At 38.3% G+C, this 19,932-nt stretch overlaps 2 protein-coding genes across 4 annotated transcripts in view; both read right to left on the reverse strand.

Annotated features, from left to right (window-relative positions):
• The window catches only part of LOC123766416 (uncharacterized), an 83,333-nt gene extending 81,010 nt beyond the window's left edge, over positions 1 to 2,323 (reverse strand). For 2 of the 3 annotated variants that reach the window (XM_045755505.2, XM_045755509.2), the window contains exon 1: positions 2,210 to 2,323. The gene's annotated coding sequence lies outside the window, so the exon portion shown is untranslated. Of the gene's footprint in view, positions 1 to 1,936; positions 2,154 to 2,209 lie in introns of those variants that run through there. The other variant, XM_045755507.2, reaches the window with a different exon arrangement.
• An 8,099-nt stretch (positions 2,324 to 10,422) lies between these two features.
• LOC123766415 (mitochondrial carrier homolog 2) overlaps positions 10,423 to 19,932 on the reverse strand; it is a 33,330-nt gene continuing 23,820 nt past the window's right edge. The window contains exon 7 of the mRNA XM_045755504.2: positions 10,423 to 18,615. Coding sequence (XP_045611460.1) covers positions 18,420 to 18,615 — 196 coding nt within the window. The 3' untranslated portion in view covers positions 10,423 to 18,419. The remainder of the gene's footprint in view (positions 18,616 to 19,932) is intronic.

Genomic DNA, 19,932 nt, shown 5'->3' on the forward strand with positions numbered 1-19,932 from the left:
TCCGATGGTGTCATCGACTTTCGATATTTGTTGGTACACATTCAGGTCGACCGAGCACGTGGTTCCCGGTCACGCGGTCCGACCTGCCTCGGTTTACTACAGCTACCCGCTTAGCGACGATGGCGCCTATAAGAAATTTCGCATTTGTGGTGATTTTTTGCATTTTGAACATTAAAGTAATTATTAATAATCACGTAATGAGTCCCAGGAAAGTCAGTGGTAAGGCTTGACATATGAAAACGCATGTAAGGATGACCATAGAGCAGAAACAGAAAGAGTACAGAATGTCTCTTCCTCAACAATTAAGAAAATGTGTGCAGCATGGGAAGAATTGCAAGCCTTTGCTGAAACGACTCACCCAAATCAAGGTGCAGTAGGCCGTTGCCTTAACCTATTCAATGACACTGTGATGCATCATTACAGACAAATGTTAAAACGAAGGAAAAACAAATGTCTCTTGACAAACTTGTAGTGAGACAAGCAAGCACTGAACCACAACCAGGTCCTAGTGGTATTCAGGCAAAATGTAGGAGAGAGAGTACCCCAGAGAAAACATCACTGCCTGATGTGATAATGGAAGGGGACTCCTTCCAAACAGTAACAACTCTCCTCCTCCCCTCTCATCATCTTCCATACACCATCAAGAGCCCTCCATAAAGGTAAGAGTAACTTAGGTATTGTATTGTAGTTAGAAAAAAACATTGTATTCAGTATAAAATGTATTTGTATGTTAATATTTTGGAGGTTGGGGAACGGATTAATTCAATTCACTTTATTTCTCATGGGAAAAATCGCTTCGACTTACGATATTTTGACTTTCGATCCGTCTCTGGGAACGGATTAGCATCCTAAGTCGAGGCCCCATTGTATATCCTACTGCATGAGCATGTACTATTTACACGAAAATGGCGAAGAAAAAACCCTATTATGCAGCACCTCTAAATATTGACAAAATAAATTTGCTACAAATATTATTATGTATTATCTATGGTTTGGTTTCATTTTCACAAGAAGAGCCTAGTCACTGTTTAAATTTATGTAATTCTGAAATGCGAATCATATCAATGTAAAGGACTTTTGTTGGATAACTTTAAAACCGTTTGAATTACAAAACCCTACCTAACACACGTACAGTACTATGGGATGTTGTATAAATGCCATAATACACTATGGCAGTTGTTGTATACTAGTATAGTTACATGGGGTACTACACTACTATATTGGGTATGGTCAATCGTACACACACTTGCCCGAAATGCAGTGCGTATTTGTGACTTTAGGCATAGTATGTACTCGGTCCGTCTAATTACCACAAACTACCACAAGCTACACAAGCTTCACAAAGCTTCCTGGCAATACGTTAGTAATGAATAAATATGATATATTTACTCATTATAATGTTGGTGCTGAATGTACAACACGAAAAAACAATTTTAATCTACAAAAGTATATTTTTATAAAGAAATTAGACGAAAATAAGGAGCTGGTGACGCCAAATCAAGTTGACGATCCAAGCGTCAGTTAGGTTAGGTTTTGTCAAGTTAGGTTAGGTCAGCCTAAACTAACATATCATATTTATTCACTACTAACATATTGCCAGGAAGCTTTGTGTAGCTTGTGGTAGCTTGCGGTAATTAGATGGACCCGTATGTACTAACTATCTAGAAATCCAACATTATGTGTGCAACTCATCTTGTATGTAATTTTACCTAAACATTTGATTTGATTTGATTTTGACATAGCTATTTTTCTAATTGTCAAAACCACAGTATATATTGTTAGGTTATGCTAGTCAGCCTAGGTTAGGCTGTGACAAGTTCGGTCGAGTTAGTTGGGGTTAGATTGTGTTGGGTTGCATCAGATTGGGTATGATTTAGATAAATTTTGAAATATGTTTGCGAACTGTCTGGGGGTATGATTTGACTTTTATACTTACACTACAACTTATGAATACTGCACAAAAATAAAACATTTATCACTTGTACAATGTCAGCTATATCATATCATATTTTGGTGTAAATGGTCGACGCACTGACCCAACTGCCAGATGGGTCAACCTATGTATCGGATTTGCAAAATGTGCAACCCTGTTGGGAACAGACGAAAGCCCAAATGAAATTGTTGGAAACATCTTACTAACTTATTCAGTTCAAATTATTTGTATGTTAGAAGAAAAGACTGAAACGGGATCTACATGTAAAACCTCTACCTGAAAAATATACAGCACTGGGCGTGTACTGGGCGACACACAGGCGACCCCGGGAGGCGAGAGCCACCACCCGCCCCTCACACAGAGGGCCAACTGGAAGAGTTTATACACACCCAACTGGATAGCCAACCCTCCCCCACCAAAAAAAAAAATATTTGAGAGGAATTTTAGAGTAACTGGTAAAAATAATTATAATATAATATTTCCATGATTCAGTGCTTGGCTCTTACGAAAATCATAGTTATTATTTAGTCATTTTTTTGTTTTTTTGCGTTGGAGGCAGGTATTTTCTCTCCTCATTAATGTACGACAAACCATCCTGTAAGATGGGAATATTTGATAACACTAATTCATTGTGTCGAGGGACAAGAAGCCACAGTGTATTCATATATCTTGACGTATGTGACGGTTGAGTGGACAGCGCTCGGCGTTCGTAGTCCTAAGGGTCCAGGTTCGATCCCCGGCAGAGGCGGAAACAAATGGTCAGAGCTTTTTTCACCCTGATGCTCTGTTTACCTATGAGTAAATAGGTACCTGGGACTTAGACAGCTGCTACGCGCTGCTTCTTGAAGAGCAAGTGTGTGTGGGGAAATTAGGATTAAAGAATATGCGTGCTAGCGGCTGTACAAGAATGTATGACCTCTTGCATATAAAACAAATACACGTTTGGCTTTTATCGAGGGTAACAATCCCGGCAGAGTGAGAGGCAGACGCCCTCCACGTCCAGAAGGAACACAGGAGCCTCCTACGGGTCCCCAACACCTTAAATTTCGGCCAAGCCGGCTCCAGACCACTGCTCAACGCAAAAAATCTATCGACCCCTCCGAGATCAAGCATCGATATAGGCACCAGGCGTCGCAACCATCCTGGCAGTTAAATGAAGGCAAAACGTTAACTGACGATCCCTAATTGGCAGAGCAGGTCAGGCGTCAGCAAGGCGTCAAGGTTGAACTAAGAATCCCAGAGTATTTGTTTATTTATAGATACACGAGTTGTTACATTCTCGTAAAACCAATAGCACGCATTGCGTTTCGGGCACGTCCTTAGTCTTAATTTTCCTTGGAATACGATCCAGCAAATCGTTTATCAATCATGCAGGTACCCATTTACTGCTGGGGGGCCCGCCCGAAGGTCGGCCATCTTGGCGCGCGGATTGAACGCTCCTGGCTGGACTTTCTTTCCACACCTTACGTGGAGCTCATCTTTGAATTCAGCTGGCTTTTTTGGGCCAGTGTGTGCTCACTGCAGCTACCCAGGGGCTCACAGCACCGGGGGAGGCCGGAGCCTCCCTAATGGACGCCTCCCCGAGCGGGGGCGCCATGGATGTTGACAGCAAGTCCCAGAGAGGAAAACGTCTGCTGGAAAATGAGTCGGCTGATGTTGCCCCAGAGCGAGAAGCTAAGAGGATGTCTTCGCCTTCAGAAAACCTTCCTCATGTGGTACCCCATTCCTCGTTTGTGGTTGTCTTAATCCAATCAGAATCAGGTCAGTGCGTGTTTGCAAATCCACGTACCTTAGGTGCAGCAATTGAGGCTTCGGTATTGTGGCCACATTGCCTGCCCGAGACCATACGTACCCTGGGTAGGGGTGCAGCACTGAAGCTGCACATCAAAAAGGAGGCTCTATCACACATCCGTGTATCCGACATTATTAAGTTGGGGGACTGGCCCGTCAGGTGCCGACAGGTATTGTCGCAGGAGGAGTCTCGGGCCCGGTATGGGAAGATTGGCCCAATTGACCAGTGTTGATGTGGATGACATCCAGGCCGCTCTGCAGGTGTTAGAGCGTGCAGTGGGATTATTGGAAGTTATCAGAATTCGGGGAGCAGCAGGGCCGACATCCATGGTCCGTGTAAAGTTCAATGGGCGACCCCGACCGGGTAGCACTACACAGGACCTCATATCAGGTCCAGCCCTACAACTTCCCCGTGTTGCCATGTTACGCTTGTCATCTATTGGGCCACAGTCGCCTCACCTGCCGCAATGCAGCACGCTGTGCAAACTGCGGCAAAACAGGTCATACAGACAGAGATAACGGTGGGTGCTCTCCTGCATCTCGCTGCTTTTTATGCCATGGCCATCACAAGGTTACGTCCAAGAGTTGCCCGGTATATCTTGAGGCCCTCCAGTTGGACATCGATCATAAAACAGCGGGAACCCCTCGACATGAGTTGTTCCAGAGGTTACGTGCCCTCAATCAGCCTATCGCTTCTTCTTGCCTCCAGGTTCCCCCTGGTCGGGCCTCTTCACAAGTAGGAACTAGCAGACGCTCTTGCTTGTCCCGGTCACATGCCTCATATGCCCAAGTTGCTAATCGATTTTCCCTCCTGGGTAGCCTTGACATGGACGGAAACTCATCCACGGATACAGACATGGACGCTCAATCTCGGCCGGAGCCTGGCACTCGTCACCCTCCTGCCTCTCCCCAAAGAAGCCAACGCACCCATCGATCAGGAGGTACTGCTCCAACAGATAGCCCCGATGATCCTCTGGTCCCCCAGGCACTTTCCCAGGGGATTGTGACACCGTTGGAACATGAGGCCCAGAGTGAAGCACCCACCAGTCGCAGGCGTCGTCAAGAGAGTTTGCGAGCCGATCACCGCTTCCGTCAGGCAGAGAGAAGCATTGATCAACATCCTCTGGACTGGCTGTCATTGATACCACACATTTTACTTACTTTGTAAGAGGGTTTTATGGCTTTTTCTAGTTCCTCCTTTGGAGATGTCTGTGCACAGGTGGTCAGAAAGTTAGCTGTTGTATTTCAGGGATAATGGCGCCCCATCCTGAGAATACTGTGGTGTTTTGGAATGCCCGCTCCCTTTTTAAGAAGACGCAATTTCTACGCAATTTTATCGCCAGTGCACCACCGTTGGTCGTGGGACTGGTCGTGTTAGATAATGTTCCAGTGGTCGGTCGGGTATTTCTCCACAGTGCTGACATTTCCTCTCATCTTCCGGAACCTGTAAGCCTATTTCCCATGTACATGAGTATCCAAGCCGGATTTGATGTAAGTATACTTCTGTTGTTCTACTGCTCCCTTTCATCAAACTAAGTGGATCGTAGTTGGTTGAATTCTTGTACTAACCCACAGATCCTGATGTTGCAACTGCTGTGTTGTGGTCACTGTACATCTTTTGCATTGCTCTGTTTCTATTACTTTCTTAATCTGTGATAGACTCTGTGGTATGTAAATGTCTACATTTCTTCTCTTAGTTGCAAGTTTGGCTTAGTTGCAATGACTCGTCTGCAATGTCATTTCCTATTATTCCCATATGACTTTGCACCCAGTTGAAAAGTACCCATCGGCCTTGTCATTTGAGTGTTTACATTAATGATATGACATTTGTGATCAGATGGATGTTATCACGTATGCGATCTTGTTGCAAGGTTTCAGTGGCAGTTCTCGAATCTGTATGTATGATAACATGTTGTCGGTGATCAGCAAGAGCATGTTCCAAAGCCTTTTGAATGGCTAGCATCTCTGTTTGTAAAGTCGAACACCCATTTGAGAGTCTCCAACTATTTACAGAGTTTCCTGCTTTAACTGCAGCTCCGGTTTCTTGTCCCCTGCTGGTGTACTGATCCATCTGTGAAGTATGTGAAGCTGTCAGATGCCAAGTTTGCTTCTATATGCATCTGTGCAATATTACGTAGCATATGAGGATTAGTCTGGTTCTTTTTTTCTTCAGGAGCCATAATCTTAAAGTCTGCTGGCAGCGATTCCCAAGGGACTTGCATAACAAAGTCTGCATGTATTTCGTCGACACCCCTCTCAGTGATTGTGTTTGTTATATCGAATGTATTGATGGTGTTTATTGCACAATGGGTCCACCTGTTGCTATTGGAGGCTCTTCTGTCCAGAGTTAGTGCTCCACTGATTATATCTTTAAGTGAACTGATTCTAGGTCTAGTCAATATTTTGGTCAGCATGCACGCAGCAATCCTCTTTACCCTTATTTCAATCGACGTTAGACGATGGGGGAGAGAGGGGTAAATGGGGAGGAGAGATACGAAGGGGAGATCAAGGGGGATGGAGATGAGGACTTCAAGGGAAAATGGAAGAAGACTGGGTGGAATGGGGCTGGGAGGCGAAAGACTCTCCTGTGCACCGACGGTTACCCCTTATTATATAATTAGGGACTCTGTAATTTATAGAGAATGTATCCAGTACTGCTATACCCCACTGTATGGCTGTATGACACTACTATATAGCGTTAATACATTAAACAGAGAGATGTTATAAACTGCCTAACTTAGCTCATTCATCCCAATAACTAAGGTTATTATAATCCAAATGAATATTTAACTAGAGCCGACTGAGTACAGCCTAGGCACTTGTGGCTTCAGATAATAGGCAAATCCATGTTAATTTATTACCCTGTGGGTGAAATGCATCTTCTTTTTTGTTCTACACAGGCACTTGAGCTTCAAATAAGTCATTATCAAAAGAAGGTACCAAGCTGGGAAGAACTTGAGCTTGAAATTGTTGCTCCGTAATTGTATTCACCTAGTTGTGCTTGCGGGGCGGGCTCTTTCGGCCCGCCTCTCAACTATTACTAACTACTATTTTTTTCCCCCACACCACACACACCCTAGGAAGCAGCCCGTGACAGCTGACTAACTTCCAGGTACCTATTTACTGCTAGATAACAGGAGCATCAGGGTGAAAGAAACTGCCCATTGTTTCTCGCCGGCGCCGGGAATGGAACCCGGGACCACAGGATCACGTATACAGCGTGCTGTCCGCTCACCGGTGGTTACATTAAAACTGTATCATTACTCTTAGACACCACATATATTGTCAAGGAAAAGCACTGAACCTGCAAGGCAGCTGTTATCACTCTAACAGGACCAGCAAGAAAGAAGGTTGGTGTTGTATTTGATAATGGTCCAGGACGGACCAAAACGTCGAGGCTTCTCGATCTTCCGAGTTGTGGTTTGGTCATCGTTGGTGTTGTAGCTAACATAAGAACATATGTTGTTCTCATAAGAATTGACTTAGTTATGTTATGATTTCTGTTCATTTACACTGAACTCTCTAGAAAGTGGGTAAATAATTTCATATTAAAATTTCCATTCATGGTGTTTTTGTCAAAGACAATCATCACATTTAGTAACATGTAGGGTTAGCACCACTGCAAAAGTGGCAATGGGAGTGAGAGGATCTAAATGGCGTCAGTGACCAAAGGTTTGGAGCCAGTGGTCAATACAAGTGTTTTAGCAAATCTGAAATTGGGATTTTTTACTGGGGTCCACTGTGGAACTACAAGCAATCGCTTCCCATTGCAAGATAACTTCTAGGAAAAAAAAAAAAAACTTCTGAGCATGGTTTCTCACCACACATTTCACAAGGTTAAATATGGATGAGAGGAGTAAGGATCTGACTTCCCTACGTCCCCATCCCGCAGCTCAAGGATGGGCGAGCAATAACCTGAAATAGTTTAGAATGGTCACCTTTGGGGGGTTGTCAGATAGCACATCTGAGACAACCAATATGGGGTGTCAGTCCCCCTCAATACCCACTTGACCCTAGTCCAGTCAGGCCACACAGAACCTCACCTGCAAGTTCATTTTTTTGTATTTATTTATTTATTTATATATACAAGAGTTGTTACATTCTTGTACAGCCACTAGTACGCATAGCGTTTCAGGCAAGTCCTTAATCCTATGTTACCCGGAATACGACCCCGCCAAATCGTTTAACAACCAAGTACCCATTTTACTGTTTGGTTAAACAGAGGCAACAGTTAAGGATTTGCGCCCAATAAATCCTCCCCGGCCAGGATATGAACCCAGGACAAAGCGCATGCGAAACACCAGGCGAGCGTCTTAACCACTACACCACGGGGACCTAAACCTTCCTTCATGGGAAGGAACCCTTCCCATCACTCACATCCAGATGACAGGAAATAATATATTGGTCTCCATGCACAAGAAAGACAATAGTAAACTTCAAGGCAAAGTTTGTCACAATCCTAAACTTAAGCCAATAGGCCTCAAGCCTCTGCAGACCCTAATAAAAATTAAACAAATGTAAGTTAGGCCTCAAAGAAATTTAGCCATATCATGCATGTCATTGGAGGTTTATCCCATTTTCCCAGACACCATGAAACATTCAAGAAAATAATAAAGGAACTTCAAAATGCAGTAATTTTAAAAATTAAGAAAAAAAATTAAGGTTGCTTTCAATATTCTTTAAAATAAACTTCCTAGCATTAGTGGGTAACACGGCAATAATTGTAGCACAGCCTAGCAAGTGAAGAATGCTTTGTCTCTAAATGCTTGAACTTTTAATATTACAAACTTACTTTTTCCATGTATTTTTAATTAAGCAAATAAAAGTATCTTTAATATTTGATTACAAAAGTTTATATTATCTACCCAAAATTAAAAAAAAAAAAAGTATACCAAAAATAAACTGTTTAACCCTTAAACTGCTCAGCATAAGGGGGCCAGGAAGCTAAAAATATTCAAATTATGTACAAATTACTTAAAAATGTTAAACAAATGTCCAACTTATTGGCTTCAGTTTCGTGAAACTTTCATCAAAATATTTTCAGAAATTGATTTCAGACAAATTTTTTAAAAACGTTTTGTTTATAAGAACAGCTCCTATTACCTGGAACTGATGGATAATGCAGTAATAAAGAGATGCAAGCACCTGTCCGACACACACAAAGAATAGTAGTAGTAGTAAGAAATGTCCACAAAGTGGATATGCAGCTGGTACCTTTATAGCATTGCTGAGAAATATATAACACAAATAATAATGAGTATGTTATGCCCTATTTTGTTATATATTATATAAATAGATTGACCAATGTTTATATCTGCTACTTTCAGCAATGTTCCAAAAAATATTTGGGGGGGGGGGATTTTTATTTTTTAACATTTTAGTTTTTTCTCATTTATTGTCAGATTTTGTTGTAACCTCTACATCCTGGAGAGTGCATACTCGTCCCAGCTATATGAAGATAGAATTAAATGGGTCAACAAATAAATCAATCACAACTTGCAGAATGTAGGGCTTTTAATTTTTTTGGCAGATTTTTTCACTGATTTCATACTCTTTTTTTTTTCTCTTTAGGTTGTTTTGATGATTAGGGACCAGATTAGGGCTTTTTCACTTATTAAAGTATTCCCTAAATATATCCCCTAAATCATTATAATTATTATAATTATCCCTATACAGTACTGTATTTTTTTAGGTGATATTTTTCCTTGACTTCATTTCAACACATATTGACCTACAAATTTCACATATTCCAGTATTTTACAATCTCATCCCTAAGGCTCTAAGGGATGTATGACTAAAATCTAAAAAAAAAAAAAAAAAAAATTTGGGGACATTGCTGAAAGTAGCAGATATAAACATTGGTCAATCTATTTATATAATATATAACAAATTTGGTATTCATATTCCAGTATGAATACCAAACAATGTTTATTAAAACATACAAGTAAATTAATGAATTAGAACTACCTTATTCTTGTCGATAACTTCAAATTCAATTATCCCTAAAACTAGAGTTTCGTATTTTCAACCGCTTCAAAAAATCTAGTTTCAGACCGATTCTCACCATTTTTACATATAGTGTGCACAGCTGTCTGTTCTTGAATCCTATAGAATGGATGTTTCATAAACCCTAAACGTTTGAAGTTATAATTTTTTGTCTAAATTTGGCGCAAATTTCAAATGCCATATTGACGTGTTTTTTTTACAGTAAACTACTATATACTGAAAGCCTATATTCTCAGCTGATGAAAATGAAGATCATATGCTAACATATAACATAACAACACCAAATGAGCAGCATAACAACACCAAATGAACAATTTGTGATATGTTATATTTTTGAAGCTTATTTGAAAATCTAAAATTGTCAATATTCAATGTTATAATTATTTTTAATTTCTTGTTTTTCAAGTTGTTGATCATTTACACAAAGTTGGAGCATTTGCCTAGTAGATTATGCACACAACATTTGAAAGCATTTCAGCAAATTTAAAAAAACCTGAGTGTTTTACCCCATCGCATACACATGCTTGTGCAGAGTAAGGGTTAATACACACTTCATTGCAGTATATACCTTTAGCTGAAAGTATATTAATAACTTATTAAGTCTATGATAGGTACTTTGTGGTTTACATTCAATCCAACAGGAGTTTTTTATATACTTGTCATTCGTTTACTATGGTAAATGAAGAACTTCATTAGTCAAAGGGCATTTTACTGTTATTCAAGACATACTACAGTTCAAGATTAGTCCCAATTCGATAACTGCTACATATATAAATTATAAGCTCTTGCAAGTCCACAAAAAACTAAATTTTGCCCATTGAAATCAAGTGGTATGCCAGCTATGAAAATAATTTTCTGTATTAAATTTCTTATGGTTCAAAATTATGTTGGGTAATGTTCCCACAGTTAGGTAAACAAAGACACTTGGCAGAGTAAAAATGCATTTGATAACATTTTGTTCAAGTATAGAGACTATGATGCTCACACGAACACAAAGGCTCCTCTTACCAAGTGTCTAACCACAGTGATAAATTACAAGTGTAATTTTAAGCAAACTACCTTATGGGGCTTCAATAGCATTACAATCTGAAAAACTACTAGTGCTCAATAAAAGCCACATTTTAGAAATATAATGATATTACCATTATTGGTAATTAGGAGTATGCTTTTAGAAAATTCTCAACACATCTGCATCTTACCATTATTCAACACATGGGCCAATTAATGATTATGAACATTTCAATATTATATTCCTTATCGTTGTGGGAAACTGACACAGAAACCACTTGCAAAAACTTAAGACCTGCCATTCCTTACCTATAATTAATGTGCATACATTACAAACAAATATTGGTTAACAATTTGACAATGATTTGTGAGCCCTTATAACACTTTGCATATGTACAATATCTAGCACATTAAATAGGGTAACTATACATTACAAAAAACATGTGGGTATGTGCATTCTAAATCCACAATAATGCCTAACAATCATTTTCAAGTTTCAATTTACTTGCCAATAATGAACTACACCATAGTCTATACAAGTAGATTACATATTTCTGTAGTAAATATTTCTAAACATATTTCTAAATACTAATTCACTGTTCTTGGGGAATTTACAAATTGTAGTATTGTTCAATGAGGGAGAGGGGAAGAAATGTAAGATAAATGAAAACAAAAAACATGCTTTGCACTACTATGTGCTCTAACTCAAATTACACCCAACGTCTATAGGAAAATGGTAAGAAATGCCCAGGAATAATTTGAAAGACCAAAATAAAGCCTTTTAAACTATAAGAGCGTTCAGTCCAATAATAATTATTACGTAACTACATACAAACTCGAGTATCCAAAGTTTAGAATAATTCATGTTAAAATGTTCCTGTAACTGATTTAAAATTATTTCTTACATGAAATTTTTTAACCATAAAAATCTATTTATATTCCTTCATCATTGAATGCTTCTAAAACTGGTGTTGCATGATTTTATGAGGCAACAATGAAACTACTCAACCATCTAAAACTGTCACTTGGCATACTACATGAAATTGCCCCATGACAAGCAAATATTTTTTTGCTGTAAAAAATTAAAGGAATTTTCAGAGACTGCTTCCCCACAGCCCTCCAAATGCAGTTTTGCAGATACAGTACAGTACTGTATTCTTCCATTTTAAAGTAAATAGAGTATTTTCTAAAAAATAAGTTAATCAGACAACTTTTAATATACTGTACAGTGGAACCTCGGTTTTTGTATTTTTTTGTTCTCGTACTCAATTTCTTCGAAAAATTTGATTCGGTACTCGTTGTTTGCCTCGGTTTTCGGAATTTGCTTATACAGTTCACGTATGGGTCCACCGAGCACGTGGCGCTTCAGTTAACCAGTGTCTCTCGCCTAGTGATGATCACATTTGAATTCTTTGTGAAGAATTTCATTGTTTTTGTGCTTTTTTTTGGGGTCTGAACATAAAAGTAAATATTATATATCACACCATGGGTTCCAAGAAAGTCAGTGGTAATGTTCAACCTAAGAAAATAGTTATGAGGATGACAATAGAGGAAAAACAAGAGATCATTCATAGTGTTAAAGTGACAGTGTTAAAAACACAAAGTGTTAAAACGTAGGGAAGAACAAGTGTCTTAAGACAGATTCTTAGTGAGACAAGAAAGCAGTGAGCCACAACAAGGTTCCAGTGGTATGCCTGCAAAATGTAAGAGAGAGAGAGTGAGAAAGATACCCCAGAAATGTAATCACTGCTGTTATAATGGAAGGGGACCTCCTTCCAAAACAAACCTCCTCTCCTCCCACCTTCCTCACTGTCTTCCAAATGCCAACAAGAGTCCTCAATAAAGGTAAGGTACCTAAAAGTATTATTCTGGATAAAATGTATTTTTTAGTTAATATATTTAAGGGTGTGGAATGGATTAATTCAATTTACATTATTTCTTATGAGAAAATTGGTTTAGGTTTTCGTACCGTCTCTGAGAACGGATTAAATACAAAAACCGAGGTACCACTGTATATGGAAATGAATTGCACTAGCAATCATTTTTTCCAAGGTCCAGCTTCTTGTAAAATAATGCTTACATCAAATGCCAAGTGGGTTAAAAAACTTTTATTCCTATTTTTACTGTACAAGTTGATTATACAATACAACTTGATATAACGAACACACACAACACTTTACTGTTAAATGCATATCTACTTTTATTAAGGAGTAGTAATAATAAACTTAAAAGCAAAACTTTATACAGCAATATTATTTATGGATATACACACACACACACACACACAGTGGTACCTCAGCTTACTAATTTAATCCGTTCCAAGAGACGGTTTGTAATCAGAAAATTTGTAAAACGAAGTGAATTTTCCCATAATAATGTAAATTGAATTAATGCATTCCACACATCCAAAAATACTAACTTCAAAATTCAAAGTAACTTTTATACATAATTCACCCAAATCTTTAGTACTAAAGTATGTACACGTTATTGCTTACCTTTATTGATGACACTTGTTGGCATATGGAAGACGGTGAGAAAGGGGATGGGGGGGTTTGGTTGGAGAGGTGTTAAGTGTTTGGAAGGGTAGTCCCCTTCCATTATGGCATCAGGCAGTGATGACTTCTCTGGGGGTACTTTCTCTCTCCTACGTTTAGCAGGAGTACCACTAGAACCTGGTTGTGGCTCACTGCTTGCTCGTCTTACTAAGAATCTGTCTACACACTTGTTTTCCCTACATTTTAACACTTGCCTGTAATGAGACATCACATTGTCATTTAAAAGGTCAATCTAAAATCTACAAAGCCTGCTACAGCTTTATTTGGGCAAGTTTTTTCAACAAAACTTTGCAGTTCTTCCCATACTTCACACATTTTCTTAATGAGGAAAGGACATCCTCTACTCAACTATTTTCTTAGGTTGAACCTTACTACTGACTTTCTTGGGACCCATGGTAACATATACTGTATAATAATTACTTTTTTGTTCAAATACCCAAAAATCCAAAAAACACCAATTCTTTACAAAGAATTCAGGCACGATTGTCACGAGGCAGGAGGCACTGGTAAACTGAGGTGCGGTAGCCGTGCCACCACACGCGTATCAACAAATTACATTACCCGAAGCAAAGTTCGTAATTCAATTCTGATTTTACAAAAAAATTGGGCTCATAACCCAGAAAGTTCATAAAGAGGGACATTCTTAAGCCGAGGTGTAGTGGTAGGAGAAGAAAAGATTAAAGTGTTCAGTGAGAACCCACAAGGTCTTCTCTGAATACTCTATTTTCTTCTTCGAGGCTATGGGTCCCTACAATTGTTCCAAAGGTGGTACCCCCGTTATATATATTACAGTATATATATTATACAAGATTACACAATTACAAAATGTGTATGTGTATGAAGTAACTAGTAAAAATATAAAATCTTCTAAATGTAGATAGCAGTCTTAATTAATGAATAGCAATGTTGCTTAACCAGCAAGCATGACATTTACAAAGGAAGAAAAATGCATCACAAACTCAAGCCAATAAAATCTAAAGCAAGCTTCCCAAAAAATGTGTTCAGAATTTCTCATTCAATCAGTTATTTTTTAACAAAACATTTAACTTTATGGCACAAGCGTGACTGAAGAAGATGAAACCAAATTAACCATAAAAATGCATAGAAAAAAATTACCTAAAAGTGCCTGACAAGCACCGTATTTATTCTAGGGTGGGGGGGGTGATCTACACTTTCCATTTGATTCAAACATGAACACACAAATACAAAGTCATTCAGAACACATTACCACCTACAAACCAGACTTAAAATATGCAGCCCTTGTATAGAACCTTCATTTGACATAGCCCCCCCCAAAAAAGGTAGAAAGATTAACCAGAAGGCTGGTAATTTAAATAACAAAAATGGAAGGATGATAGATATGATTACAACCAAGAAATGTATACCAAGATACCAAGGGAAATGTATAAACTGAACAATCCTTTCCTTTTGAAAAATAAAACAAGTTAGAACACAAGTAAGTAATTATCAAAAGAAGGCACCAAACTGGGAAGGCTATGTAGCACCACCAAATGTGCGGAGTAATCAGAGGGCGCCAAATATCACCAAGGATGCCAATACGAGAACAGGAACACAAGGCGAACTATATCAAAAGTATCCGATTCACCAAGAATTCTATCGAGGGACAATTGACCATGAGGGATGGTCGGAAGCAAGACACACGCTCATCCTGGAAGTCAGAACATTCAACAAGAATGTGCACGACAGTAAGAGGAACAATGCAATTTGGACAATAAGGAGCAGGGCGGCACTCCATTAAGTGACAGTGAATTAAACGTGTATGGCCAATAACCGTTTCCCACCGCCAGTTACGGTGGTAGGAGGAAGGCCACAGGGACACACTACTCTTAAGAGTACGCAGTTTGTTACCAGTAACAGAAGACCAACAACCCTGCCAACGGGCAAGGATGGAGGAATGAATAACTGGGTGAAAGTCGGAATAAGGAATACCTTTACGGGAGATGGGATAAGTGCTGACAGCTTCCTTAGCAGCAGCATCCGCACGCTCATTTAAAGTTAGAACACAAATGAGTCAGGGAGATGTAATCTAATTCTAATATGCAGTGTATCTGGTTACTAAGTGGAATGAGCTGGTAGCAGTGGTTGTGTAAATGTCCTCGATTCAAAGCCTCAATAACAAGTACCATGCACAACTCGTCCTCGGCTCAAGTCCATTACATCCAGCGGTCAACCCCACAGATGCATTCATAAATTTTAACATGCTGTTTATTCAAAACAGGAATTTTCTCAAATATAAATTATAATAATAATATATTAGCATATTGTGCATATATAGCCATAGGTCAGGTTAGGTGTTTAGGTTCTGTTGGCGATTATTAGTATTTGTAGTACGTGGGTGAAGCATTTACAGCGTTATGGTTTGAACAAAATTCGTCAGTGAAGCATTTGTTCCAAAATTGTTCGAGCGTCATCAGTTGAGAGTCGTGTGTAGACAGTTTTTCATAGAATAAACAGGGGGTTTGGCAGGTACATGGAATCACTTTTGGGTCTGTTTGGAGGATGGGCTGCCATGCACAATATTTCAGATTTCCTGAACTCAAAACCTATACAATGCTCTGAAGTACAAATACTCAAATAGATGCTAGAGAACCCTTATAGGTGTCATGCAATTATACTGTACTGTACTATACAAATTTTTATCTCAAAAAGTAATAAACCTTCACTGGATTTATGAGTTTCATTCAACTAATCTTTCAAAAGATTCCATCCAATGTAGCTTTAGGTTGCAAGGACAAAATATGGATTGTTGTATTCAATAAATTTTCATATTTTGTATACTATCATGTAGTTTGTATTCAACCTATCTGAATACTCTAAAAAGAACATACACCAAAGTAGAATACTAACAATAAATTTAATTTGTTCTGGGCCTAAGATATACCATCTTAGCCTAATATAGTACTGTACAGTATAACAAGTTTAAGTGAAGTTTAGGTTTGGTTCTTGCCCAATTCCCCTGAACCTCCATAAAATGAATAGTACAAAACTTGAACCTTTTTAAAGATCAAATGTCCATATCCTGTACTTCCATCCATAGTAATAATAAGTACTGTACCACCATTTTTGGATAGTAGGATGATTTTATTAAATATACTAAACTAAAATGAACAATCTACAGTATATTATTTAAATTATTTTCCTTTTTGGGATATAAAGTCTGGCACTGTTTACTGAAAATTTGATAAAATTAATTTTCACGTAGTAGACTGCACATGACAAAAGTTACATTAATTACAGTAGTTGCTGGCACATGGGAAGGAAAGGGGGCGGTCCTTTTTCATTCTCGTAAACCCTTAAATTGCCAGCCTACGTCCAATGGGCAACACCTTCGACTCTTCATTGCCACCAATCGAGTGCACAGTTATAATCGTGGCTTGCTCTACGTCTACCCATCCTTAAGAGGACTGACTGTAGTCCTTTAACTTAACCCTTAGGCAGCGGTCATTGTAAATTATTGATTCTCTGTGAAGTGCAGACATTGTCATATGATGGTTTATAAACAATTATTGTCTGGGTTTTACATGTATGATGCACATATAGATATAAGAGCCCTGTGGATGAAAAGAAAAAAGTGAAAACAATGAATGAAACAACAAAAGCGTCAGTAAAATCAAGCACCACACAGCCTTGCAAAGCACATCCACCCAGTAAAACGATAAATACTTATTTTTGTGTTCTTACATTTTGCATACAAATTAATAATTCTATAATTTTTTTTTATGTTTTATTTGTTTGTGCTTAGGCAGCTATGACCACTTCTCCATAGCCGCTGTCTAAGGGTTAAGAACACGTGTAACACAGACATTCATCATCGGTGCATACCCTAACATTCTGGACATCAAGATCCCAGTAAGCAACGCCCAAAATGTTTATATTCTTAAGTTTTTTCGGTTTTTGGGTTATACCTGTACATTACCTATAAATTGTTAATTTTTCCAAATGAATGTGTTGGAACGTCGATGCAAAGCAAAATGTACACTCATACTAGATTATACACGACTTCTAAATATATAAATGTTTGCGAAAATTTCAACTTTATTTATTTTTCAACAAAAGCAATTAAAAAATACAGTATGGAAATATGCGCACACGAATGGTCTACATCACTGTAAAACAAAGAAAATATAACGTCCAGTTTTCTACAAAGTAATTTGTAAAGCATAGTGAGAATATTCATGAGCAATTATCATCTTCACTGATGGATGGTCGAATAAAAAAGTAAATTTATTTCCTTGGGAAAGCTATACTTAACAGTCCAAGATGTGTACAGGTTGTCAAGGTCATAGCCCAGTACTAGTTTACCGTCCATTCTGCTTAATAACACGAGAGGGAGTTAAGGAAGCGAAAGGGAGCTCAGTGTGTGCACCGAGTGAGAATTGAGCGTGTGAAACTATTGACAATTGTAAGAGGCAAGTTTTAAATTTAGTAAATAACAAAGCTTGGCAGTGCAGATTGTGGGACAGCTGGCATCCTTGTTTATAGTCCAAACATAAATTAGTTTATCCAAAATACTTCCCTTCAAACTCAGAGTGCTTCAATTGGTTGGAGGGTCCTATGGGCAAGCGCAAATGGTAATTTACAGTACTGTACATCATATTTACAAAGTTATAAAATTATAAGAATGGTGATAATAAAATACGCATGAAAAATACTTAACAGAAGAATGTAATTAAACCCTGGGGCAAAACAGTTGCAAATTCCTATACATACAAACTATATTCCGTGTGTGTGTGTACATGTGTATATTATAAATATATAAATAAATTTTATATATATATATATATATATATATATATATATATATATATATATATATATATATATATATATATATATATATATATATATATATATATATATATATATATATATATAAATATATATATATATAAATCAAAAACAAAAAAATATGACACTTTCAAAATCAAAGTTAATATTTTTTGAGGTCAAGTGATTAAAACAAATTTCCCCTTTACTGGCATGAGTTGGAACACATTTTACTTTATGTTTACAAATCATTTATTTGTAATTATCAAGTACATTTAAATTATATCATGATTAAATAAAAATAAAAAAATTGGATTTACCCCCAAAAACATATAAAGCTAAGATGATAAGGGTATTGCAAACATGCTTGAAGAAGGAATATTGAGACAGCCATCCAACATAATTGTAGGGCCAGTATAAGCGCGCCACAACATGGAAGATCCTCGCTTCAGGCCACGAACTTGTCGCAAATTACGGTAGCAATCTAACCATCCGCTGTAGATGGGCATATTTGGAGGCGAACCAGCCACCAATCTGCCAGTAGAAGGAAGCATTTAAAAACCATGTACCCTAATCTAGGCTTCATATTATATTGAAAGCAATCCAAGCACAAGGAATTGCTTGACACTTATAACTTAATTAACACTTATAAATGGCAAGCCTAATGCATATACAGTACTATACAGTGTAAAAAAAAATATAAGCTAAGCCAGTACAGCTTCATTATCTATCATGATGCAAGTAAGTTATTATCAAAAAAAGGCACCAAGCTGGGAAGACTATAGCACCATTAGTGTCACTGAATATTCAAAGGCATTTAATATCACCAAGGATGCAATACAAAAATAAAAGGGAATAGGGTGTGCAATATGAAAGCTATTTGATTCACCAAGGATTCTACGGAGGGACAAATGAGCACAAGGAACATTAGGAAAACAAAACATACAATCGTCCTTAAAATCAGGACATTTGACAAGGAGGTGCAAGACTAAGTGGAACAATGAGTTCGGACAATAAGGAGCAGGATAGTATTCCATTATGCTCCTGCAAGTAACAAACGAGTGTGGCCGGTAGTCACCACTGGGGATTTGGGGCTCGGCCTTGCTGGGAAGTGGGAGGGGAAATGGAGAGGATCAAGTTGAGAAGGTTCTGGAAGTTCTACTCCTCCCCGAGCCCAACTGGGACCAGGCTTGACTTATGATAACTTGACCCAACAGGCTGTTACTTGAAGCAGCCTGCAGGCCATCATATCCACTACAACCCAGTTAGTCTGGCACTTTTTGCAAAAACTTTTTTTAATTCCTTCTTGAAGAAGTCCATCTTTGTTCTGACAATATTTCTTATTCTAGCTAGGAATACTGAACAGCCGTGGACCTCAATGTTCATACAGTGAGTGCTGTGTGTCTATGGAGCTGCCATCTGATACTCACCTAGTTGTGCATATAGGGGGATGAGATTTTGGTTCTTTGGTCCTGTCTCAACTACTGTACAGGTTCGTTCCTAAGCTTATTAGGTTCTATCATAACTACATTTGAATCTGTGTGTGGAATCTGCCTCCTCCTCATCACTTCATAATGCACAAAGTTTAACTACCAAGACCGAAAAATTCTACCTTATGTCTCTGCGGCTCATCTGGATTCCACCCATGCTAAATAGTTTGTCTTTATATACCCTGTCAATTCCTTTGAGAATTTTGTATATGGTAATCTTTTCTGCCCTAGTTCGTGTGTCTTCCAGTGACATGAGGCTGAACTCCAGTAGCCTTTCCCCATAACTCATACCTTGCAGCTGTATCCATTATGTCCACCAGACATAGTTAACTCGTCTATCTTTTACCACAGTATAACAAGA

This window comes from Procambarus clarkii, chromosome 62, assembly GCF_040958095.1.
Source record: "Procambarus clarkii isolate CNS0578487 chromosome 62, FALCON_Pclarkii_2.0, whole genome shotgun sequence".
Taxonomy (NCBI): Eukaryota; Metazoa; Arthropoda; class Malacostraca; order Decapoda; family Cambaridae; genus Procambarus; species Procambarus clarkii.